A 26787-nucleotide genomic window follows, 5' to 3' on the forward strand; every position below is an offset into this window, starting at 1 on the left:
CACCTGAACAGGTGCCTTTCGGACCAGGAACTCACAAGAGAGTCAGCAGATCAAGAAGGGCAGTGATTTCCCCTGACATCCAACCAGCATTTTATACCGTAAAAAAGTGTTTTTATGGCTATTATTTTCTCTCTCCTTCACAACACACCTGTGAAGAAGGCAGGGCAGGTATTCTTATCTTCATCTGACAAATAAGCCACCTGTCATTTAGCTTCTGAAGAGATGCTAAGCTCTAATTAAAGTTTTACAACAGCAATTAGTGTTTACAGAGGTAAACAGTGCGTCCAGTTTACAACATGATTTCAGAAACCTGAGAAAGAGCAGACTGTCCCCATCCCCAACGTGCAGAGACACAGCCATCCTCCTAACCAACGGCCCTCACTTCCTTCGTAGCTGGCCTCAAGAAAAGGGGACAGTCACGAGCAATTTATAAAGCTTGTACCTCGTCACGCTGACAGGTGGCCTTAGGGTGTTCTCTGGAATACCATAATAAAGGGGTTTTCATTAATGAAATCACAACTGGACCAGTCAACAGAAGTAGGACAGAGATCGTGTGGAAAAGAGGTCACACAGAAACAAATGACTGATACGGACAGGGTGGCCTGGAGGAAGATGAATCTGGAAGGGGTACCCAGGTGAGACTGTCCTGTGTAGCAAGTAAGAACAGATGACACCCGGCTAAATTTGAATTTCAGATACACAGTGCATACTTTTTTTAGTGTGAGTCAGTCCTCTACTCTATCCAGAGGCTCTGTCCACAGGAACCCTCAGCTTCCACTAGACGAAAGGTCTTCGAAAGCAGGAGGTGCGTCGACCGAAGGCCTGTTTTGTTCCCTGCTGCATCCGAGTCCCCAGAACAGTGCCTGGCCCTGCTGGACGCCCTCCATAATCTTTGCCATGAACTCGTCAAGTTTATTTCTGAAGCCAGGTGCTATGTATGCAGGTGCCTATCATATCACCTTTATGCATTTTGTACGCCTGGAATTTATTATAATAAATTTACAAATTATAGCATCAACTAACTGCTCTTACTTTAAAATCAATACGTTTTGGGGTGCTGGGCGGCTTAGTTGGTTAAGGGCCTCTTGATGTCGGCTCAGGTGGTGATCTCATAGTGCGTGAGTTCGAGCCCCGTGTCGGGGTCCATGCTGACAGCTCAGAGCCTGCTTGGGATTCTGTCTCTTCCTCTCTCTGCCCTCCCTGCTTGCACCCTCTCTCCCATTCTCTCTCCTCCCCTCTCTCTCAATATAAATAAACTTAAGAAACAAAATAAAATAAAATCAGCTTTTATTCTAGCTAACTGAAGGACTCAGTGGGGAAGTCCAAGTGTAAAAGGACTCTGAATAGTCCCTTACTCAGTTTCAAGTCTCAAACAGGGACACGAATATGTGATGTCAGACCTCAGATGTGCTGGCAGCCAAGGGCACTGCTTGGCCAAGTGGTGTTTTTCTCAGCTGGCTTCTTCTGCTTCTGCTTTGTTCCTAAGACCATGAAAAGCATTTCTCGTGCCAATGCTCTGACTCCAACCTCATATGGAACTTTTCCTCAGGTTTTATGGAAGCCCAAAGCCTTGATTTTTCAGGGGAAGGGGTGGGCCAGACTCCTTTTGGGGCCATAAAGCCCTCTTTAACCCATCTTAATCTGCAGTCTGTAAATGTTTTTATGTTAATTACATTTCAAAACAGTATATTTATAAACAGCATATACTTCTGCATTGTTTGAGTTTGGCTTTTTTTTTTTTTTAAACAATGGGCAGGCATTTCTTTTGCAATACAGAGTAGGAAAACAAAAGGTAAAAATAGTGATTTTTATAAGCATCATCTCAACTGTGTGAAATATTTAAAATTTAAAGACCATACCAAAGGGGCGCCTGGGTGGCTCAGTTAAGCGTCCGACTTCGGCTCAGGTCATGATCTTGCGGTTCCTGAGTTCGAGCCCCACATCAGGCTCTGTGCTGACAGCTCAGAGCCTGGAGCCTGCTTCGGATTCTGTGTCTCCCTCTCTGTCTGCCCCTCCCCTGCTTGTGCTCTCTCTCTCTGTCTCTCAAAATCATAAATAACATTAAAAAGAATTTTTTAAAAACTTTAAAAAATAAAAATAAAGACCATACAGAAAAGGAGCGCAACATGTATTTCTGGGTGGGGGCATTACCAGTAATTCTTGCTGTATTTTTTAAGAAAATGTTAAACTTTTATATCTTAGAATTTTCTAAAATGGGCCTCATATATATGTATATATGCATGCATATACGTGTGTGTGTGTGTGTGTGTGTGTGTGTGTGTGTGTGTGTGTATAACTATAGTAATTATGTATGGCTGAGCCTCTAATCAGATTGCTTACAGAGGTCATGGCGACTAGAAAAAACAAAATTGTCCCTTGCCTGGTGCAGACACCTGTCTGCAGTAACTAATCATACCCTGATACCCCAGAAGTCACAAATCATAGAGCTTCCCTTTGTTTCTGGACGCAGTGCCCAGACCTGCTAGGCAGGGGGAAAGGTTACAGCTGGGTCATCAGACTTTAAGAACCAAAGGAAAAGAGACACTCCAGAAGAGTCAGGCTGGAGAAGGAACTGAGCATTGGCAAATGGGGTAGGTATCTAAACCCTTGAAGACAGGAATGTGCTAGACATGCCAGTGGGTCAAGGTCTAGAGGCACCACTAATTCCAGCCCCCCTTCCTCTGAACGTGTGGGAAGTGGGGGCAGGAGAGGGAAGGGAGGAGCATCACAGGAGATTGAAACTCACTCATAACACTCAAGACATTTCATGTTTCAATCTCCTCCCTCAGCAAATATTTGACTCGACACGAGGAATGATCCTGACTTTCCTTACTTAGGTTAAGGGACTGAGGTTCTCTGCCATCACACAGGGCTGATAGCGATGGTGAAGGGGACAGTGTCATCTCACAGGATTACGTACGAATTAGGGATGGGAGTAGAGACAGAGCAGCTTTGGCATCATGGTACGCCATGAGTGTTCATTTAAAGGCTAGATTTGTGTCGTTTGTATTTTAAAGCTTATCTATTTTGAGAGAGCAAGCAGGGGAGGGGCAGAGAGAGAGGGAGAGAGAGAGAACCACAAGCAGGCCTTGCAGTGGCGGCACGGAGCCCGATGAGGGACCTGAACTCATCAACCGTGAGATCATGACCTGAGCCGAAGTTAAGAGTCAGACGCTTAACTGACTGAGCCACCCGGGCGCCCCCAGTTTTCCTTGCTGACAGCAGTCCTGAGCAGAATCTCTACAAGTCCCTGGCAGCTGGCAAGTAGAAGGGACCAACAGAAGAATAAACAGAGAAAGATGGGTCGTCCCAGAATAAACGGAGTTTGGCTGGGTTTGGCCTGGGGCAAGAAAGCTACCGCGTTCTTTTCAGAGGGGATGCTTGCAGCCAGGACTGCTAGAAGGAAAAGTCACACGGGTGGGCTGGGGACACCCCCCGCAGAGGGCTCCTCCTGCCGCAGTCCTTACCAGAGCTTGCCGGCTTACATGGCACTTGTAAGTCCGCTTCTGGTGCTCGCGTGGGTCTCAACCCTGCAGGCAGACACGTTTACTGATACCGCACACACAGAACAACAGTCCTGCCCCCTATTTCATGGTTAGTGCTGGAGCTGGGACTCAATTCAGGTGTCCTGATTCCAACTCCACATTCCTTCCATGACCCAGTGTTCAGAGCAGCAGAGCCCCGACCCCGTTTCAGACACCACGCTACAGTTCCTGCATACATACACGGTCACCGTTCTCGCACATTCTGCTCTTTGGCTGATCGCTCAAGAGAGGGACGGATGCTCGGCGTACCGTTGGGGGCAGGTGGTCGTCTCTCAGGAGGACTTCCTCTGCATTTGTTCTATAAATTTCTCCCACATCTTATATAAGCAATACCGGACGAGCTATGCAACTTGTGTAGGTCTCTAACGTAACTAGAGTAACAGCGAGAACACAAATCTTTATGATTCGTGATATGGCTTGTTGATTATTCCTCTCTGGGAAAGTTGCTCTAGCAAGTAAGCTCTTCCCTAGCCACTCTGTCCCTTTGTACAGCAACACGAAACAAACCCTGCTTGGGACCGGACACTAGGAACTGGTTTTAGGCATCCAAACCTATCTCCTCTCGCATCGCTCAATCCCTCATAAAGAAGGGCAAGAGGAATGCCCATTATCCTTGGATCAGCACTCGGGATTTTACATTGATCTTTCAACACTTCAATAGAATTGACTTGGGTAGTAATTTACCTAACTGATTTCTGCACATAAAGGCTCTAAAGATAAAAGCAAATTCTCTAAGAGATTTTGGAAAAAACAAAAACAAAAAAATAAAAAAAAACCAACCTAGCTTCGATGGATAGAAAATTGCTTTCTAAGTCCAGTTACCTAGACAACCTGCTATTATCTACCCATTGCTGAAAAAGACATAAGAAATCAGTTTGAACAAAGGCATACACACACACACACACACTCTCTCTCTCTCTCTCTCTCTCTCTCTCTCTCTCTCTCTCCAGAGTTGAGTTACCTGAGGCACAGCCGTTAACCTTTGTGGCGTGAGCCATGCTGGCTGGAGTCCAATGACAGATCCAGAAAGGAGTGAGGAATCATGCAAATTTTATGCATCAAGTTCCCAAACGCAATCAACCTGAAACAATGAAGACAGCCCCATCAAAATGGATCATTTAAAAATACGTACAACACTAAATCTTAGATGTCTGTTTACAAAGATGGCTGCTAATGGAGAGAGCAAATTGGGAGTCGGGGAGAGGTGGCCTGTGGATGGGGGTGATGACGGCCTGGCCCCACCACTCGGTGCTGAGATTCATGTACCGGCAGATGTGCCTGTGGACGGGCACCCAGAGCAGGGCTCTAGACGCAATACTCTTATCGGAGATGGAAATGGTTCTCCAGAAACGTGACATTTTTAGGAAGGTGGCCTTCAAATACCAAGGGCCTCCTCAGGGGCATCATTCCCTAGCCTACCGCAAGTCCACTACAAACCATTTTTGGTACTTTACAAAAAAATTTAGTTTTGAGAGAGAGACAGAGAGAGAGCGAGTGCACAAGCAGGGAAGGGGCAGAGAATCCAAAGCAGGCTCCAGGCTCTGAGCTATCCGTATAGAGCTTGATGCGGGGCTTGAACATGCAAACCTAGAGATCATGACGTGAGCTGACGTCGGATGCTCAACCGACTGAGCCACCCAGGCGCCCTGACCATCTGTGGTTCTTAAATGTAACGTCTTTTCCAGATGCTGGCTCAACACCTTCAAGGTAGTTGCTGTTGTAGCAAGCCTTCACATTTTTAAAGGATTGATTCATGGGAACCCTTCTGAGGTATCTCAAAGTCTTTTGCCTACTCGGTCTTTTAAAACATAAATCTGAGCTGGTCAGCTCCCCTCTTAAAAAAGTCTTCAATATCTCCCACGGTCCTGTCGGATAACCTTCGAATGACAGTATAGCACATAGTTTGGAAACATCAGGGGTCACGATGGGCACCATATGTCTTACTTTATATTGATCCTCTATTTAAAAGTTAACTGAGGGGCGCCTGGGTGGCTCAGTCGGTTGAGCGGCCAACTTCGGCTCAGGTCATGATCTCGCGGTCCGGAGTTCGAGCCCCGCGTCGGGCTCTGTGCTGACCGCTCAGAGCCTGGAGCCTGTTTCGGATTCTGTGTCTCCCTCTCTCTCTGACCCTCTCCCATTCATGCTCTGTCTCTCTCTGTCTCAAAAATGAATAAATGCTAAAAAAAAAATTAAAAAAAAAAGTTAACTGAGATTACTACTATAAGACATAGTAGAAACACAAAATTTAAAACAAAAAAGAAACAACAAGAGTAACAGGAAGGGAACATTGTTCTAACCTCTGCTTTTTCAAAACGCCTTTTGAAAAATGCTGGTAAGGAAAGCAAACAACGGTACAGAGGAAAACAGTCCATTTCCACTGTGCCCAGATCCTAACTCCAGACCCACAAAACCCGAAGAAACTGATCTAACAAATTCCAAGTTGGGAATTCAAGTGTCGGTTCAGAAACCCGCAGTGACCTCCCCAAAAGAACAAAATGCTGGGGCGTCTGGGTGGCTCAGGGGGTCAAGCGTCTGACTTCGGCTCAGGTCACAATCTCACAGTTTGTGGGTCCGAGCCCCCCGTCGGGCTCTGTGCTGACAGCTTGGAGCCTGCTTTGGTTTCTGTCTCCTGCTCTCTCTGTCCCTCCCCACGTGTGCTCTGTTTCTCTGTTTCTCAAAAATAAATAAATGTAAAAAATAAAATAAAATAAAATAAAAAAAACAAAATGCTAATACATACGCATATACACGTCTAATGCAGCCAGTGAAATCACTTAAGAGCTTTCAATAATGTAGTAAAATACTCAAAGAACATCGATAAAAATTGTATTCTGTCATAAACCCAATTTTGTGAAAAATGTGTACATATTTACACATTGATTTAAAACCCCAAGATATAAATACACCAAAATGTTCCTTATGGTTGCCCCTGGCTGATTCAATTAGGGAAGAACTTAGCTCCTTTGTTACTTTTGTAATAGTAACTATTAAAAAAAAAAAAAAAGATTGGAGACTTCCCGTCTCTGGTTTTATTTGCTTTCAAGTGCACGGGAGAAAGAAGAAAGAATTTTCAAAATGCAACGTGAAAGGGAACTATGAGGCCACAGTCATGGAGAGTGTAAGAAGTGAGAAATCCAAGTACATAGAAGGAAGGCACAGGAAATGGCTGATCTCTGTGATCACACAGTGACAGTCGCTAGCTGAAGAGCTAGTGAAATTGTCTTCGCTGCCTGAATGGGTTTACGCTTGTAGTTCAAAGCGAACTACTTACAGTTCCCTTGCTTGGCTTTTCCAGCTTTGGGGACTGCCACTCCGCCCACCGGCAGAGACCGGATTCTCAGCCTCCCCCGAGAAGCTCCCTGCTGGTCCCCACTTGGTGTGTGACAGCACACCAGGAGGAAAGGATGGCTCTAATCTCTCTGCAGTCACCTGACATTCTGTTGGAAACAGGCACTGGTCCGGGTCCATGGCCTTGAGCTTGGGAAGCAGTAACCTCCGTGCGGGCAGAGCTGGCTTTAGGGATACAATGAGCATTACCTTTAAGAATAGGAATGACTACACAGGTCTGGCAAATGTAGCTTGGTTAAAAAAAAAAAAAAAAATGTGGGGACTGGGAGAGAAGAAGGAAGAGAGGGAACAGGGAGATAAGGGGACAGAGGACAGAAGCCCAGCTTCTGAAATTCTTCAACTGATTACACTTTTGAAAGCCAACAAAAGCAAATCTAAGCTGATTCGTGACCCTTTTCTAGATCGGTGCGCTGGGTTGGTGCTCTTGCTTCAGAATGGCTTGTAAATACCACCCCTTAAACTCGTGAGGGCAAACAGAAGGCAAGAAGAAACAGGCTGCATGTGTTATGGGTGCATGAAGTAGGTGTCAAGGTATTTGGATGGAGATATGCCCAGAATCTCCTGAGTGAAGCTTCATAAACTTTGGTCCAAGGTCCCCTCCTGTTAGTGAAGAGCCTTTGCCTGGCAGAAAATCTTTATGTCCGATCCAAATTGGTCTCTCCCACCCTCCCCCAAACCGAACGATAAAATCAAAAGGAAGGAGAAACCTCAAAAAGGGAACAAGCATGCCACCGGTAATATAATAAGATATGTGTCACCGGGTGTGGATCCGGGTAGCGTCTATGCAAAAACAACAGTTTCATATGGTGTATTGATTTTTCCCAGTTATTGTTCATGCCTGACAGGTGGCCTCAAACTGTGAGGACTTAGTCTTCTTAATGATATGCAGATTCTTATGTCAGTGCATTATATAAACCAGAAAAGGGTTGGCCATGTTCCATTCTCTGTTACAGATCAATAAACTGCTTCTTTTCTTCCCCAGAGAAGGCTGCAAACCAGTAAATCTTAAGCGGGACAATGGTGGCTTAGTTGAGCTCACTAAGAAAAAGCACTCCTTTGAAAGCCTCTAGGGAAATACATCAATACAGAAAATAAAGAATTTGTCGTCTTCTCTATTTCAAGCGACAAATCTGAAAAACATTTTAGTAGCGCCCCGAGCGCAGCGCAGAGAATAATGTAGACGTTGCATGAATTTATCCCGTAAACGCATGACATTAGTTCAATACGAAACCAACAGGAGGAACAGCCCACTGGGTCTTCTCTAAGAAAGCATTAGTGAAAACAGATAGATGAACTTGAGATTTGACATATACCCTAGACTGGCTCTGGCAACCAACCAAATGCCACTGCCTTGGTTAGAGCCCAGATAATGACGACGAGGACACTGCTGATGACCAAGCAGATGACAGCTGGTATTCACTGAGCTCTTACTCTTATCAGTTATTGAGATATAAATGGTATCCATTCTATGGTACACCATTACTTTAAGTAGCACTGATTAAAAACTAATGTTGCTAATTAAACAGTCTTAAAATGCTTAAGATTATATTAATTGTAGGATATATCCTCATCTCAGAAATGTTAGAATGTGAAAAATGTGCATCTTAGAATTTGTGAACTTATGTTACATTCAGGGCATTTAGGTTTTTTAAAATTTATTTGGGGGGGGGCATGAGTGGGAGAGGGACAGAGAGAGAGAGAAAGAGAGAGAAAGAGAAAGAGAGAGAGAGAGAGAGAGAGAGAGAGAGAGAGAGAGAGAATCCCAAGCAGGCTCTGCGCTGTCACCACAGAGTCCTATGTGGGGCTTGATCTCATGAACCACGAGACCATGACCTGAGTTGAAATCAAGAGTTGGATGCTTAACCAACTGAGCCACCCAGGTGCCCCACATTCAAGGCATTTTTTAAAGCACCTAACAGTTATCACCTCATTCAAACTTCACAATAACCCTGCGAGCTACTAAAAATTCTCTCTCCCCATTTTACAAACAGGAAGCTCAGGCATAGGGAGGTCAGAACACGCCTGGCTAGGGGTGCCTGAGTGGCTCAGTTGGTTGAGCATCCGACTTTGGCTCAGGTCATGATCTCGCGGTCCATGAGTTCAAGCCCCGCATCGGGCTCTGTGCTGACAGCCTGGAGCCTGAAGCCTGTTTCGGATGCTGTGTCTCCCTCTCTCTGCCACTCCCCCGCTCATGCTCTGTTTCTCTCTGTCAAATATAAATAAACATTAAAAACAAACAAACAAACAAAACATGCCTGGCTCACAGAACTAGGAAGTGCCAGAGCCAAGTGCAGGGGTGAGCAATCCAGCCCTAGAGCCCACACTCCAGCCCTCGTGGGTAAGGGCCCTGTTGCTTTAAGAAGTAAAAATTTATGCACCTAAATAAGGGGAACCTTTCAAGGCCCTCACCTGAGGGATGTATACGCTTACTGAAAGGATACTTAAATTCCTTTTAGAAAGAAAGCTATGTTTCAGAATTTTACGGCATTTGTTTTTGAAGCAACTGTATTTCCCGTCTTACTCCTTGAGATTACATGTTTAAGAGCCTGAGGAGGGACTTACATGACACATAGGAAAGGCCATCGTATGCGCCCATCACACTTTGATCGGGACTCCCCAGGATACTCGTCCATGTGGCTATCCGCCTTGTTCCTTAGACTGTACTACGGATGTCATTTGACTCAATACATTAAGTACTTTTTCACCTGACCAACATGCTCCCCCGCTCAGGGTTAGGTGGGAGGCTCCCAAAGGAATCATAGTAATTTCAAAAATGGACAGAATCAGGGCAGTCAAATTGGAATAAGAACCTTCCTGTTCAAGTGACAAGTGTTAAGAGGGGAAACCACCGTTTTGATGTACACGTTCTGGAATCTCATCTACAACATGTCATAGTATTGTTTCTTTTGCTTCACAAAATTAACAACATAGTTATACCTAAACTCTGGAAAAGACAGAAAAAACAGTCACTTGCAATCTCTCAGTGCTGACGTGGCCATCATGACCAGCTGAGGCTCTTTCTTTCTTTTTTTTTTTTAATGTTTATTTATTTTTCAGAGAGAGAGAGAGAGAGAATACAAGCAAGCAGGGGAGGGACAGAGAGAGAGGGAGCCACAGAATCAGAAGCAGGCTCAGACTCCGAGCTGTCAGCACAGAGCCCGATGCGGGGCTCGAACTCGCAAACTGCAAGATCGTGACCCGAGCTGAAGTCAGACACTCAACCGACTGAGCCACTCAGGGGCCCCCCTGAGGTTCTTTCTCTTCAACGTGTGAGGACTCTATGTGTATTTTTGTCACTTCAACACGTTTTAAAGACCTGCAACTCTTAGAATTGGTACCAGCCACTCTTCCTTTTCTACTTGGAGGCAGCAGATAAACGAAAGCTCCGCATCATTCTCAGAGGCTGACACACTAGTGCCAGAAACAGCCAGACAGACAAAGGACAAAGCACTGGAAAAGCAGTGTACACGCAGTTAATTCTAATCCACAGCAAGATGGTCTTACCTTGCCCAAACAGGCTGTGAATGGCCAAAAATGTATTCATAAGAGACCACGTGGCCAAAGTCTTAAAGGATGAATGAATGTTTTCCAGGGTGACAAAGAAGGGCATTCTCGACAGAAGGAACAGAGTATGCAAAGTCAAGAGATAAGGAAGTGCATGGTGGGGTGCCTGCCTGGCTCAGTCGGTGGAACATGCAACTCTTAGTCTTGGGGTTGTGACTTTGAGCCCCACGGTGGGTGTAGAGATTACTTTAAAAATTTTGGGGCACCTGGGCGGCTCAGTCAGTTAAGTGTACAACACTTGGCTTCAGCTCAGGTCATGATCTCACAACTTGTGAGTTTGAGCCCTGCTCGGGGCTCTGTGCTGACAGCTCCGAGCCTGCTTGGGATGTTCTGTCTCCCTCTTGCTCTGCCCCTCCCCTGCTCTCCCATGCTCTCAAAAATAAATAAAATAAAATAAAATAAAATAAAACCTTGAAAAAAAAAAGAATAGAGTACATGACAAGTAGGGCTGTGGCTAGAGCAATGTCTGTTTCCCTAGGAGCTCAGTTATGGTAAAACAAAGAGGACTAAGGCCTGAGTGCTCAAGAGAAAGCTAAGAAGAATACAGTCTACAAGCCAAAGTCCACACACACACACACCCCTTTACCCTAATAAAACATGCAAAGCTCATTTATTTCTTTAAATAAGGCAGTCTTTCAAACAACCATCCAAAAACCTGTCTAACTTATTATACACCCTCGATGACTGCCCAGATATTTCTGTCCAGAGTTTAATTGAAAGTAACTTAATTAAAAGTACGTTTGAGTGCAAACTTTGGCCATCGTTCATTATCAGATTATCTTCTGGGGGTTTCTGGTATTGGCTCCTACCACAGGAATTGTGGCGGTAATGTTAACCAGCTCTTGGTCACTTTCCAACCAAATTACCTAATTATGACCCAACCCCATTTACCCTTCTCAAACACAGGGGATAATTTTCTTGGTATGGGGTTGGGGGTGGGGGGAGGGTTTGCTGGAAAGAAATCTCAATTATCCATCAAGATCTAAATCAGAGTCCTGGATGCTAGTTTCATTTATAACATAGAAAGGCAATTGGGTTCTCCCCATTATAAAAATTTTACGCTACGCTTGTTCAAACAGTTATATTTACAATCTTATTCTCTGGGGTGATATTTAAGAGGCCAGAAGAAGTGTTTCTGTCTCAGGAACAAGTTGAAATGCAGACATTAAAGAGAATGTATGGAGGAAGCAATAATAAACACATTCATTTATTCATTTAACAAGTGCCCGGTCATGTGCCAGGCACTGATGTTGGCACAAAGGATACAGCAAGGAGCAAACAAGACACCCACCTGCCCCCATGCCCCAAACAGTCTAACTGGATCTGTGCTTTGGGCTGAAAGAGACTTTAGATTTCACAGTATGTTTAACAGATGAGCTGTACTAACAGCCAATTCCTGACTCCTCTTTTCCGCATTATTTGAAAAGAATTCCCGTGTTAAGACCTGCCTCCTTGTGCCCCAAAGTGGGTGTGGGCGTGTCCAGCCCTCGCCCAGACCCCCCCCCCACCCCCCGCCCATCCACATCCACTTTCTGCGAGTGTGTATATGAACAATGCTCCTCCAACAGGTTAAAGGCACCTCAGAGCCTGCAGACGCTCAGAGCCCAGCCTGGCTCTGCTCCAGCCGGGTTGCTGGAATCCACACAGCTTCCTGAACACTTGAAGAAAATGAAGGTAAATTTTCTTTCCAGGAAATTTTCAGTGATCAGAGTTTATCAGATCATAACCACCTAGGCTGAAAACTAGCTGTTTTTCTCTGCAAAACAACGGGGCAACGGACGGGCAGACAAATGAGAGTCAGAAGTGTTGAAGCTGTTTTTTTTTAAAGCTTATCACCTTTATGTTTTTTGTTGACTTCAGAGGAAACTGCTTTTATGACTCTGCATAGGCACACGAAATAGAACTTACCGATTTGCTTTGGTTCATCTCTAAAGGGTGCAGGGAAAACAGACCACAGCAGAGACCTAACCCTTTCATTTATAAATTTGTTCTCATCAGTGAAATCTTGCTCTTACTTAGCAAGCATCTCCATTGCTACTAGTTTTGAGTTAAGATGTCAGTGCTTTTGCCGATTCAAATATTAAAGAACCCACATGTGATGGCCACAGCTGTAAGAGAATTAGTTTACTGTCATTTGAAAGGATTTTGGTCATTTCCTATTTTAATTTTTTTTAAATGTGAAATTCTCATTTATTTACTGCTGTAGCAGGCATTTTGCCTCGAACTCCTCTGGGATTGGATTCCTACAGGATATTCTCTGTGATTACTCCGAAACTGATCAAAAGTAATTGAATGGTGAGTTGAAGGGTGCCTGGGACTGTCACTAAGCCAACGGGGATAACGCATCTTTAGGTGCTTCATCTTCAAGCAAAAGGCTCTCAAAGTGTGGTTCCTTGGCAGCAGGATTAGCTTGGATGTTCCGGGAACTTCTTGGAAATGCATCCCAGACCTACTGAATCACGATCTTTGCTGGGGTCTGCATCTTTTTTTTTAAAAAAATTTTTTTTTTCAACATTTTTTATTTATTTTTGGGACAGAGAGAGACATAGCATGAACGGGGGAGGGGCAGAGAGAGAGGGAGACACAGAATAGGAAACAGGCTCCAGGCTCCGAGCCATCAGCCCAGAGCCTGACGCGGGGCTCGAACTCATGGACCGTGAGGTCGTGACCTGGCTGAAGTCGGACACTTAACCGACTGCACCACCCAGGCGCCCCTGCTGGGGTCTGCATCTTAACCAGTCCCCCAGGTGATTCTGTTTCAGGCCTAAGGTTCTCAAAACCACTGCCTTAAGAGGTGGGTTAACTGAGAAAAAATATATCCTAAGGCTCCAAGAGCCAGGAATGTCCACTGATTTAATTTTATTTATTTTGAGAGAGGGAGAGTGCAAGAGCAGGGGAGGGGCAAAGAGGGAGGACAGAGTGAATCCCAAGAGAGCTTCATGCTGTCAGTGCAGAGCCTGATGTGGGGCTCAAATCCACGAACCGCGAGATCATGACCTGACCCGAGATCAAGAGTAAGACGCTCAACTGACTGAGCCACCCAGGCACCCCAAGAATGTCCACTGATTTTAAGAAAATGGCCCCCACTGATTTAGAAAACATCCCCCAAGGGGCACCTAGATGACTCAGTCGGTTAAGCATCCGACTTCGGCTCAGGTCGTGATCTCATGATTGCTGAGTTCAAGCGCCACATCGGGCTCTCTGCTGTCAGCACAGAGCCCGCTTCGGATCCTCTGTCTCCCTCTCTCTGCCCCTCTCCCACTTGTGCCCTCTCAAAATAAACATTAATAAAAATAAAAATAAAACATCCTCAAGAGGCCTAACTTTTTGCCATTCATTTACCCCAAAAATAACGATTGGGCGCTCAGCATGGAAGAGGCACACTGCTGGAACTTGAGGGGTCAACAAAATAAACCCAGTTCCTGCCTTCTTGGGGCTTCGAGGCAGGAATTTCACACACAGTGACACGCACACACACAAGGAAATTATTAACATTATGCTAAATACCACAAGGGAGGAAAAATAGGTGTTGAGTGAGAATACGAAGGCCGACGTTTTTACGGTTGAAGATGAGGACAATGGAGCCGGGTGGGATGGACGGTCCTCAGAAGCATCCCTAGGGAAACGTCACTGAAGGTGAGGAGTGAACAACAGGTAAGGGCCAGCTGGGGGAGTATGGGAAATGAGGACGGGGCCCAGAAGCAGCCAGACACATCAGTGCTCCCACCAAGTCCCACGATGGCGTATCAAACAACTCCATAAAGGAAGGAAAATCTTTTCAAAGAACAGCAAATGGCCACTTAGAGGCAAAACAAAAAACCCTGACCTCAGCGTTTCACCTCACACAAAAATCAATTTGATAGGACCATAATCTTGAATGTAAAACAAAAAACACCTTCTAAAACCTTTAGAAGAAAACGCTGAAGATCTTCAAGACCTAGGGCTTGGAGAGGAGTTTCCAGAGGACGATGAAAGATCCATAAAAGTAAAAACTGATGAAGTGATCTTCATTAAAATTAAAATTCCCCCCCCCCCTTTTTTTCCCTGTAAAAGCATGGTCCAAAGGCACTTGGGGAAAGAAAAAGCTCTATAGATTTGAGCAATTGAGTTTATTTAAGAAAGGTAAAGAGCAGAGAGGTGAACAGAGGCTAAATGAAAGGACATTTGTTGGGCCTTGCTGGACATGGGAAGGAGAAGACGTTTTATTTTTTTCAAAGTTTATTTACTTTGAAAGAGAGTGCAAACACACACACACACACACACACACACACACACACACACACACACACACATTCACACAGACATAAGTGGGGGAGGGGCAGAGAGGGAGAGAGAGAATCCCAAGCAGGCTCTGCATTGTCAGCCCAGAGTCTGATTCAAGGCTTCATCTTAAAAACCGTGAGACCTGAGCCAAAACCAGGAGATGAACATTTAACCGACTGAGCCACCCAGGCGCCCCAAAGTCACTGAGCATTTTAATCCCAATGAGTAACACAAAATAAATTATCTTACTTTCAAGTATTTTGCTTAGGCTTCTTACCATTTTAAGGAGTGGTAGGTTGGTTCTTCTATTATAATTATTCTTATTCTTATTCCTACTACTATTGAGAGAAGACACGAGATGTTCCAGGAATGGTTTTTTCAGACTTCACAGAAAATTTCCCCTCTGAGTATACTTTGGCTTTGAAAATTTTTACTTCAGACTCTTTCACAGAGAGGCACAGCCATGCCGAGCAGACATTTCCCAGAAGTTCTCGCGTCTTCTCCAGAACATACAAGTTCCTACTTATTTTAGAGAAACTTAAAAGATGACAAGTACACAGCCCACAATGGTACATTGTGTTATCAATAGAACATATGCACTTCAATTAAAAATGGTTACAGGAAAAGCTGGAACCAGAAACTAAACCTAGAGACTTGAGAAAAACCAGCTTCCGCTGTGCCCCCGGACACCCTCAAAGTCAAGTTGCCCTTATATGTCCTACAAACTGTTCCGGCAAGTCTTAGATGTTGTTTTCTTTAGCTGAAACAAACCTCACTTAAGCTTTTCCCTTTTGAATGCAGGAGACTCAAAACATTCACTGCTTTTTTTTTTTTATCGTCTCAGGCTTTCATGCCGGGACAAGCACACTGCTTTTGTGACTCTGCAAAGGTCCTGCTCACGTTCATCTACCCATGGTAGGTGAGTAAACACCAGGGTGTAGGGTGGGGGTGCTGGCACCGGCCGAAGCAGAGAATGGAAATGCTAGGATCTAGCCAGCATCTCATTCCGCTGAGGGATGCTTTGGATAGGAGCAACAGAGTGAAAGCCTGACCAATGACAGGCCACACCTGAGCCTTGTCTCCTGGTCATCAAGGGAAGGGCAGACCCCTGGCGTCATTCCCACCAATTTCAAGTGGTCAGAGGGCACAGACACGTCCTCTGGGGGCCCATTCGAATGCCACCGATCACTCAACCTGTTCAGCTGGGAAAGGCAACAGGCCTGGGGAAGGCGACTCAGCAGCGGGACTTCAATCCCTGCCTCCTCATGCACAGGTCCTGCCTCCTCCAGGCCCTGCCTCTCTGTTCCGTCTTCTAGAAGGCTCTGATAGCAACGGCTCAACTCTCCTACACCTGGAAAAGTGTGAGAGGAGGGAGACTGTCCGAGACAGGCTTCACCCCTAACCCAGGACAAAAACGCTGGGCTTGAGTCAGAAACACAGGCTGAAGTCATGTCCCCAGAAAGGCGGCTTCTGAGGATGAGAGCAGACATCTGCTCCCCTGGGGGCCTTACTGAACATTTAGCCTCCTGGGTATTAACACCTTGCGGGTAGAAGCGGAGACAGCCAGGAGGCGAGAAGGCAAGGTCCCAAACTCAGAAAGGCAGCGAACACTGAGATCCAGCTACAGGGGGGTAGAAAGGTCTGTTAGGGCATGTGTATCACACCAAAGCAAAATTAATTCACAAACATTTTCGTGAACCTACAGGATGGGGGTAGGGAGAAGCCCAAACAAGAATTTCTAGCCATCAAGGGAAGATAAATGTTCATTAATGGCAAAGTATCTATTATTTCTAATTTAAGACGTCTAACATCTCAGGGACATTGTTTTTATTAGGGTCACACTGTTTAATAAAATAAATATAGGGGTATCTGGGTGGTTCGGACGGCTGAGCGTCCAACTTGGGCTCAGATCATGATCTCACAGTTCATGATTTTGAGCCCCACATCGGGCTCTGTGCTGACAGTGTAGAGCCTGCTTGAGATTCTCGCCCTCTCCTCTCTTCTCTGCCTGTCTCCTGCTCATGATTTCTCTCTCAAATAAATACACTTAGAAATAAATAAATTACAGGTTGATAGGCAGTTACAGGTGTTGGCTAACAGCTTCTAAGCCCCCGTGCTGTTCCAGCATGTTCCGGGTCTATGTTGCTTGTAACACAGTAAACAACACCAAAAACTACGCATCCGAAATCTCTCTGCACACAACTGATGTGTTTTCAGAAGTTTGAAATTAACATGACAATTTTCACTGTTCACTAGGGGATTCTCTGCTTATTCTTCAATCTTGGCTCAAAGTAACTCAGGTTTTATAAACTCAGTTCCTACATAGGGTATTAATGTTGTCGCTGGGGGTAAATTTATCAAAAATGTTTAATTCTTTCATCCGGAAGTCCAGGAAAGAGAAATCCTTGATTGACTTACAGTGGCTCATTACCTACTACATTATAAGAGGCTTGATGTGTAACTGACTGGTCAGAACAGAGATGGGAGTAAATTCTAGATTCCTGTCCTAAGACTGAAGAAGTCGCTGTAGTCAAGTACATACACTTGGAACATGAGTACCTTCTGGAATAGGCTCTCAATTATCCTTTTAAGGAGGTATCTAATGCACATGTCCACACCCAGAATAAGCAGATGGTTAGAGAAAGTGCTGGTAAACCACAGAAGAAAATTTAGCTATTGCTGCCCTTGTGAGGTCAGAATCTTTAAGTTAGTTTCATGGAAGGAGAATTTAATACAGTCAACTATGAATTCCATAAAATTTTTTTGAAGCTATGAAACAAAGATGTTTTGATAGGTTTTGTTTTTTCTTATTTTGGAAAGAGGGGCAGAGGAAGAGAGAGAAAGAGAAGGAGAGACTCCCAAGCAGGCTCCACGCTTAGGGAGGAGCCCAACACGGGGCTCAATCCCACAACCCTGGGACAGTGGCCTGGGCTGAAATCAGGAGTCAGACACTCAATTAACTGAGTCACCCAGGTGCCCCCAAAGGTTTTTTCTTTTTTTTTAAAGAGAGCCGAGACTGTAGGCAAAAATAGAAAATATATATGTTGACACTCAAACATATTTTGGAGGTGCCCTTACAGAAATAAAACCACACACAGCAAGTGAAAACATGTGAATAGATTACATATATAATGCTGTGTGACCACGAAATTCTTGGTTGCTGTGGCTTAACAACCGAAAGGGCTCTGAAGATCACCTACATTAAGATCCTGTTTGCTTTTGCAGAGGAGAACGTTCTGTGAAGTAACAGAGGCGAAGAGGCAGAATACAGTCGGAGAAACCAGTGAACGGTGGCCCCACGTCCTTACGGGTAAAGAGAAGAACAGCTTCTCTCCTAGAATGGAAGCAAGAGGGGATGGAACTTTCCTTTCTGAACTTCCTCTAGTTTCCTATTCATTTCCTTAGACTTCTGTCCTCCCAGCCCTCCACTGATGTAAAAGGAGCCCGTGTTTGGAATTCCAAGCCCACAAAATGTGCATGTCTGTATTTTATTGGCAGGAACGCCGGGCCTCTGCACAGGACACGTTATTTAAGAGTTTCGAAGACACTGGGAACCAGAGGTAAGGTGCCACTGGACGGTTCTTCCTGCTCTAGCCTCTGCAAAGCACAGCAGCTCGTGACAGTCCAGGGTCCCCCCCCCCCCCCCCCGCCTCACCCCCCTGTGTCACTCTAACTTGCCTGCAGTGCAACAGCGACATCCAGAGTCAGAACCAGCTGAAGCACCCGTGTCCTGACTCCCCGCGGCGCTGGTCAGAAAGCAGTCTGGGGCTCCCCGTCCCAGCCCGGGGACATCGGAATCTGCATCTCCACAAGAGCCCACGTTCAAGTGTGAGCAACACTGGTTTTTTTTTTTTTTTTTAATTGTTTTTAACGTTTATTTATTTTTGAGACAGAGAGAGACAGAGCATGAATGGGGGAGGGTCAGAGAGAGAGGGAGACACAGAATCTGAAACAGGCTCCAGGCTCTGAGCTGTCAGCACAGAGCCCGGCGTGGGGCTCGAACCCACGGACCATGAGATCATGACCTGAGCCGAAGTCGGCCGCTCAACCGACTGAGCCACCCAGGCGCCGCAACACTGGTTTTAACAGAGATCTTTATACCACGTCTGACCTCTCTGAAGAGTGGGCTCTCTGGGGAGAGCACCACATTGACTGTCCCATTGGTTTTTCTTTCTTTTCTGACCTTGTGCTTTCGCTTTTCAAGACTTAATTCATATATATTTCTTTAGGGCTCATGAGCAAAGAGGCCAAGCCCAAACTCCAGTACGGCTGTCAACGGAGAAGGGCAGTTATGCATTGCTTTTAACCAACCACAACGTGCACAGAACTTTTTGGTCAAGTGCTCTGCTATGAAAATACTAGGATCACAGATACTAAGATAGTAGGGGATCCTCTTGACCTTTTAACAAATTCCACATGATTGCTGGTTGGTAGGAAGGGACAATTTCACTCTGTTACAGTGAGGGTCACAGCGGGGGACGCAGAAAGTGGCACCCACCCCCTTGCACAATTTTCTCTTTAGGCTACTGCACCTTACGGTCTACCTTCTCATTCGGAGGGAGGAGCAGGAGGATGTGGGGGAGACGCCGCCTTGCAGGCCCACCCCTGGGAGCCGCCTCCCACTCACACCCACCCCCTGGAGTTATGCCACGAGAGCTGTGGGCACTAGACCTGCTTCCTACCCAACCCCCCCCCCCCCCCCCGGCTGGCTGCCATGGGTGAACAATGGTCAAAACCAAGATGGAAACGGGGGCTCCCTCCTGGCTCAGGCGGTAGAACACGAGACTGCTGATCTCACTCATGGTCCTGAGTTCAAGCCCCACAGTGGGTGCAGACATAACTTAAAAAATACCAAGATGAATACCATCTTAATGCAAATCGTCACATCAATGAACACCTGGGGAGGCCTTTAGGAAGGAATGTGAGCCTGGGGTGCCTGGGTGGCTTCACGGTTTGTGAGTTCAAGCCCCGTGTCAGGCTCTGTGCTGTCAGCTCAGAGCCTAGAGCCTGCTTTGCCTTCTGTGTGTGGGTGTCTCTCTCTCTCTCTCTCTCTCTGCCCCTCTTTCCCTCCCCCTCTCTCTCAAAAATAAACATTAAAAAATTTAAAAAAACAAGAAAAGAAGGAATGTGAGCCTTCAAGCTCCAACAAGCCAAGCTAGTATGGAAACTGACATGGAGGGTGTCAAGGCTACCGTTCTGAGCCACGGGGCACAAACACACGTTCTTGTCTGAACAGTTCTCAGTAGGAACCTGCTGCGGTGTGTGTGGAGGACCAGGCTCTCCGGACGTTCCCCTGCAAACTGCATTCCAGGACGTTACGGGACCAAATCCACACTCCCGGTCAGTGCAGTGACTGAGGTCAGTTCTCACAGATCTTTACAATTCCACTAATTTCATTTTTTTTAATGCCTTGAACCAAGGCATTGAAATCTCCTCCAAATTTCATATTTCTTTTTTCTTTCCTTCCTTCCTTCCTTCCTTCCTTCCTTCCTTCCTTCCTTCCTTCCTTCCATGCCTTGAACCATATATTGCTTATGGCCCAACTCAGGGCACTTTTGAGAGTGCGAACACATCGGGTAGATGGGGTGTTGGAACAACAGACATAAACTAGGATGGTCCCGGGCAAACTGAGACATGTAATCTCCAGGCCTTTAAAGAACTAAAAGAAGGAGAAGGAGGGGAATACCCATACATAGAAACACTGAGAGACTGCTATAAAGACCCTAGAACCATAAAACAGGCACCTTGTTCAGATCCCAGGGCTGCGAGGCTCTGTACGTTCTTATTTGTGGGTAGAGTGAAAATACACCGTGGGTGCCGAGAAAGGCCGACGGCAGCCAGTGATACCCAACAAAGCCTCACTGTTCTTGCCGTCCTCACCACTGGGCCTCACGTCGATAATATGATTTTCTAGAGTGAGCGGCTCTGAATAATACAACCTCTAATGTTCTCCGGGGAACTGCACTCGACACTGATGTGCATTGTTTCCCCTTAACTCACAATCTCAGAGCTGGATTATCTAAATGGTGTCAGGACAGAAAGTCTCCCACCTTCTATTTTAAACCACACCTGACAACAGATGGGGTCCACGCCGTACAATTTTACAAGGTTTTCACATGCGTTATCTTAGCCGAGATGCAAAACAGCTTCGTGAGATTTGTCCCCCTCCCACACTCCCCGTAACAGATAAGGAGACTGGGTTCAGAGAAGCGAGCTCCCCTTGGCGCCTGCCCCCGCAAGGGCACTTACCAGCAGGATGCTCACGGTCAGGGTCCCGCTGCTCCTCCCCACTGGGCTGTAAGCTTTCCAAGTGCCATGATTAAATCGTCCATGTTTTCTGAGTATCTAGCACTCAGAGCCTAGGACAGCCAATGTCCCAAATTATTCTTAATTAGCTAATTAAAAATTATTTTTTGAGGTAATGAATTAACTGCATAGGAAAACGAATTGGTACATTTCGATTCTTGTGTCTGTGTTCTCATTTTATGACCTAGAGAAGGCAAATACTATATACATACAATATTTTTTTTAAGTTTATTGATTTGGGGGGGGGAGGGGGAGAGAGAGAGAGAGTGTAGGAAGGGGCAGAGAGAGAGGGGCAGGGAGAGAGAATCCCAAGCAGGGTCTGCACTGTGAGCACAGAGCCTGACACAGGGCTCAAACTCACGAACCGTGGGACTGTGACCTGAACTGAAATCAAGAGTTGTATGCTTAATTGACTGAGCCACCCAGGCGCCTCTATAGGTAGAATATTTTTAAAGAAATACGGAGATGATCCTGTTAAAGAGAAAAGAGGGGTACCTGGGTGGCTCAGTCAGTTAAGTGTCTGACTTCAGCCGAGGTCATGGTCTCACAGTTTGTGAGTTTGAGCCCCACGTCGGGCTCTGTGCTGACAGCTCAAGAGCCTGGAGCCTGCTTCGGATTCTGTGTCTCCCTCTCTCTCTCTCTGCCAATCCCCCGCTGTCTCCCTCTCTCTCTCTCTCTCTCTCTGCCACTGCCCCGCTCACGCTCTCTCAAAAAAGAATAAACATTAAAAAAATTAAAGGAAAAGAAAGAAAAGAAACACAGGACTTACTACTATGTAGTTAACATGGTTTACAGGAGAAGGAGCGTCGGAAATGGCACCTGAAAGCAGAAGGCTGAAATGTCTTAGATCAATCAGATCCTTTAGCTCTGCCCTGATTTCCATGGACTTCAACAACAGTCCCATGTAAAACACTTTTCCCAAGCTGCCCACTGAAGGTTTTGGATCGGGGCTGCTGTTTCCGGTCTCTGCTATAATAAGTATGGGCCAGAAGAAAACCTGAGGTCATTCAGTGCCTTCTTTAGTGTTTGTTCTGAGTCAACAAGGAAAAAATAGCGTGGAACACTTTAGGAGATTATGGCGAGATCCTAACATTTCCCGTTTCAGTGCTTCTCCTTAGCTGACACCAGGGGTGCCCACGACTGTATTGAGCTTTTTCTGCAATACCACTCCCATAAAGCAAACTGGAATGGTGGAAGGAAGGAAGGAAGGAAGGAAGGAAGGAAGGAAGGAAGGAAGGAAGAAAAAACAAACAACCCCCAAACAAGACATAGAGTGGGGATTAAACACACACATTTAATGGAGAAAGCGTGTGGACGCTGAAAACCTACACTTGTTTTCTGTAGTTTTAGCTACTTTGAGACCTGACCAGTGCCAAAATCAATACGTACAATGGATTAAGTTTCGTGGAATGTCAGAGAAAAACACACAGATGTCAAAGTGACAGTCCTCTTATATTTAAGCTTCTGTAAACTGCTTGTCATATTTCATCAATACAGTAAGAGTACATTACAACATCTGTATGTAGGACACCATGAAATATTGTAAAGCATCCTTACGTGATAATGACATACCTACCCAGAATTTAGGTGTCTGCTTGGAACCCTAATGAGAATAGAAAATAATCAAATAAACAATAAAAAATAAATCGATGAACTTTGCTTACACCGAAACCTTAAACCCATGGCCAATTTATTCTTTTTCACGGGGGATTCTATTAAATTTGGCTGTGTGCCCTCCTTCCCCCACAGCCCAGATCAGATTACAAATTTGGGGGATTGCTTCAGAAAGTCATAGTAACTCAAAGGCAAATCCCAACAGCAAGGGAAGAGATGGTAAAATGATGTTGAGAAAAAGCAGAGGAGCGCCTGGGTGGCTCAGCTGGTTAAGCATCGACTTTGGCTCAGGTCATGATTTCATGGTTGGTGAGCTGGAGCCCCGTGTCAGACTCCGTGCTGACAGCTCCGAGCCTGGAGCCTGCTTCAGATTCTGTGTCTCCCTCTCTCTCTGTCTCAAAAATAAATGAACGTTAAAAAATACGAAGAGAAAAAAAAAAAAGAAAAAGCAGAAATTCTGGCACAAAGCCCTGTAAGCTGTATGGTCCCCAGTGACATTGCTATAATTACAGCACAACATACTAATTATGACTTATGGCAACAGACCTAACTTACTAACAGAAGCTTAGATCACACTCAACAGAGCTAAAGAATGTGTCTAAACAGGTCATCAATTTCAGAAAGTTTTCAAACCATAACGGTCCGAGTGAGAGAAGACACCGTCACAGGGACAAATTCTGAGCCATTTGGAAAAGCTCAGCTACCCAGAACAGCTTCTCCTCTGGAGAAACAGAACCCGTATTTTACTACAATTTACTTTTAAGCATTAAAAAGTATTTCCTGAGGCGCCTGGGTGGCTCAGTCCGTTAGGCGTCCGCCTCTTGATTTCGGCTCAGGTCACGATCTCAGTTCCTGGGATCGAGCCCGGCGTCCTGCTCTGAGCTGATGGCACAGAGCCCGCTTGGGATCCTCTCTCTCCCTCTCTCCCTGCCCCGCCCCTGCTCATATTTCTCTCTCTCTCAAAATAAATACATAAACTTAAAAAACAATTTCCTGGGGTGCCCAGTGACATCCATATTTTCCCAAGGGATGTATGACTGGTAAAATAGCCATCCTAAGCGAATGGAGAAAAACATGAAAGTAAAACAAAGCATGAAGCGATGGCATTATTAGGCTACTGTCGTGCCCTGAATTGTTAGCCCCAGGGGATCTACCACGATGCTTCAGTCTTCTTCACTCCTGCAGGGGTAGTCTGGCTGGGGCTCAGCACCTGGTAAGGGTTCAGTAACTGGCTGTTGAAATCCCTATCGTAATTCTGTAGCCAAATCAGATCATTGAGGCCAAAAATGTAATCCGTGGTCAAATCATGAAATGCTCTCTTTAAAAACAACAACACAAAACCTTCTTGACCCTTTACCTTTTCTTTTTGTTGCCAAGACCAAGGTGCACATATGAGTTTTTAAACGTTAGACATTCCATTTCTTAAAAATGTGACCTCTTTTATTTCTCTGATTAACTTAAGACCTAATTCTTAAGCTCCTAAAAATACCAGAGGAGAACTCAATTCCTTTTTACCCAGGTTAATGGGTAACTGATGCTTGTTCTCCAAACAGCAGCACACACACAAAACTCACAGGTACCTATCACCTTGAGTGAAACCACAGTGACCACGTAGATTTTAAAATAAAATCTGTGCTTCCTTGAACTGCTTTCCCAGAAGACAATACAACCTAGTCTCCAGACCCACGAGGCCAGGATCCTCTCTAGTACATCATCAAGGTTAAGAAAGCCTGGTTTTACCACAGACACTGCATGGACAGGCACAATACAATTGTGGTAAAGAACATTCCATGGTCTACAGAGCATGCATCACAGACTGCCCTTAAATACCCATTTTCCCACATGCAAAACACATCAAATCCAAGTCTCATCCATTTCTATTAAAATCCCTTGCTTTAAAAAAACATACTCATGGGAGAAGCCCCCTAGAATGTAGATTAAAATTTTAAGTGGACAGTAAATTAAACCAAACAAAAGATGAATATCTTGCAAAAAAGGATTTTATTCTGCAAAGGAAGCATTTAAAGGGTTAACTAATATCGGAAGTCGTTTTTTTAACAGCGAAGAGCAGATCTCAAAACAAATACGTTAAAAACTTATCGTCAAAAAGGTATTTTAAAGCAGTGGCTTTGAAAAGCTTATGAAAATTACAGACCTTATCACCAGAAAGTGCAGATACATGTACACACACGCGCGCGCGCGTGCATGAGATTTCAAAGGAAGATGGAAACAAAACATGCAAGACTGTCACCCTCACCCTCAATGAATTCACGGTTCCAAACTTTGGTTCCGAAGTATGAGATCTTCCCAAATTGAGATCTAAGCAGACACTTAAAAATGACCTTCCCTTCACTCTTTGTTTCTAGAAAGGCTCTCCTCTCCTCTTTTTCTGTTTTGTTTATAAAGAGGTTCTTAACATATTAAATATGGGACTGTAAAGTAGGACAAAGAAGATAAATTTACTCGGGCATAAACTGCATCAAAAAAATCTTCTACAACACCGGAACACTTACCCGCACCATCATTTCGACACTGGCTTACGGACAGGAAAGTCTGCCAATCGGAGGCACAAAAATAAAACTTTCAAAATACCACAAGGAAGCACTAACTTTCTTCCGTCTACAGAAACTTACCAGATGAAAGAGAAAAAAAAAAGAAAGGTAACGAGTACCTATTTACTTTGAAGGACGTACAAAGAAACAAATTTGTCTTCAGAAATTCAAATAAATTTCAAATAATAATTACCTGCCATAAAAGTTCTTGTCTAGCTTGAATTTTTCTCCCCCGCAAAGAAGGTGAACTCTATCAGTTGGCCCTTCATGGAAATGCAAACCACTGCTCAGTTCTGGTGGGTGAGTATGTCCATGATCCCAGAATTTGGGGTATGAAATGGACAAAAGCAAGTCTGTGCATCGCTGGGATTAGCAAAATCAAACACGTGTTCAAAACCAGACCTGCCCCTCAACACCACTCTGCTCAGTTTTTGTTTGCCCAAATGTAAATTAATTCAGAGAAGTTGCTGGAAAAATAATGTCTGTTGTTTTAAGGGCAGAGAAGAGACGCAAATGGGTCTTTACATGTTACCTCCAAGAGAAAGGCCATTCTCTCCCCCTACCTTTGTGAAACACAAACGGAGGGGCCCGAGGACGCCTCTGTTCCAAGTTCTTTCAGTGTGGCGCCATGGGCGTCAAAAATCTTTCTAATCCCAATGCTTGAATACCATGAACACTGCTCCATTTACGCTTATGATGGTGGTGGCGATGATCTCATTAGTCATTTCATGGACTAAACCCATCGCTTGGTAAGGATACATAGGGTACCAAGGAAAAAGGATTACCAGGATGGATGTCCTCCTTTACTTCCAAAAACCAAAGCAAACATGTGACAAGGTGGATTCTAACACAGGAAATAATTTCCTTAAGTAAAAGACTTTCATTTGTTCATCTGATAAAGACAGAGTAGACACATACATGCCCAGACTACCTCTAACATACTGTGCACATCTAATTGCATTAATTATCACTTCCGTGGGGAACCTGGTTTCTTACAGCTGAAGTCCTCACTCTGGCAGGGCTTTTCCCCACGCAGAGCTACATTTGCAGGCTTGAAGCATCACTGGTTGTAAATGGGAAATTGGTTTAGGCAATCAATACGGCTCTCGACAACATCTATTTAAAAAATGACATCAAAATTGAGCACACCCTTCTACAAAATATCATTATAGCCCAGGCAGACATTTTTATTTTTATTTTTATTTTATTTTTTTTTTTTATCTCCCAGCTTTATTAAGGGGCAGGTGACAAAAATTGTATACATTCAAGGTGTATGTTTCTTTCTTTTTTTTTTTTTTTTAATATATGAAATTTACTGTCAAATTGGTTTCCATACAACACCCAGTGCTCATCCCAAAAGGTGCCCTCCTCAATACCCATCTCCCACCCTCCCCCCCTCCCACCCCCCATCAACCCTCAGTTTGTTCTCAGTTTTTAACAGTCTCTAATGCTTTGGCTCTCTCCCACTCTAACCTCTTTTTTTTTTTTTTTTTTTTTCCTTCCCCTCCCCCATGGGTTTCTGTTATGTTTCTCAGGATCCACATAAGAGTGAAACCATATGGTATCTGTCTTTCTCTGTATGGCTTATTTCACTT

At 44.9% G+C, this 26787-nt stretch overlaps 1 protein-coding gene across 2 annotated transcripts in view; it reads right to left on the reverse strand.

Moving 5' to 3' along the window:
- KANK1 (KN motif and ankyrin repeat domains 1) overlaps positions 1-26787 on the reverse strand; it is a 208732-nt gene that overhangs the window by 61611 nt on the left and 120334 nt on the right. For both annotated transcript variants that reach the window (XM_078436048.2, XM_078436047.2), the window contains exon 3: positions 4507-4626. In XM_078436048.2, coding sequence (XP_078292174.1) covers positions 4507-4543 — 37 coding nt within the window. In that variant the 5' untranslated portion in view covers positions 4544-4626. The remainder of the gene's footprint in view (positions 1-4506; positions 4627-26787) is intronic.

This window comes from Panthera onca, chromosome D4 (assembly GCF_046562875.1).
Source record: "Panthera onca isolate mPanOnc1 chromosome D4, mPanOnc1 haplotype 2, whole genome shotgun sequence".
Classification (NCBI taxonomy): Eukaryota; Metazoa; Chordata; class Mammalia; order Carnivora; family Felidae; genus Panthera; species Panthera onca.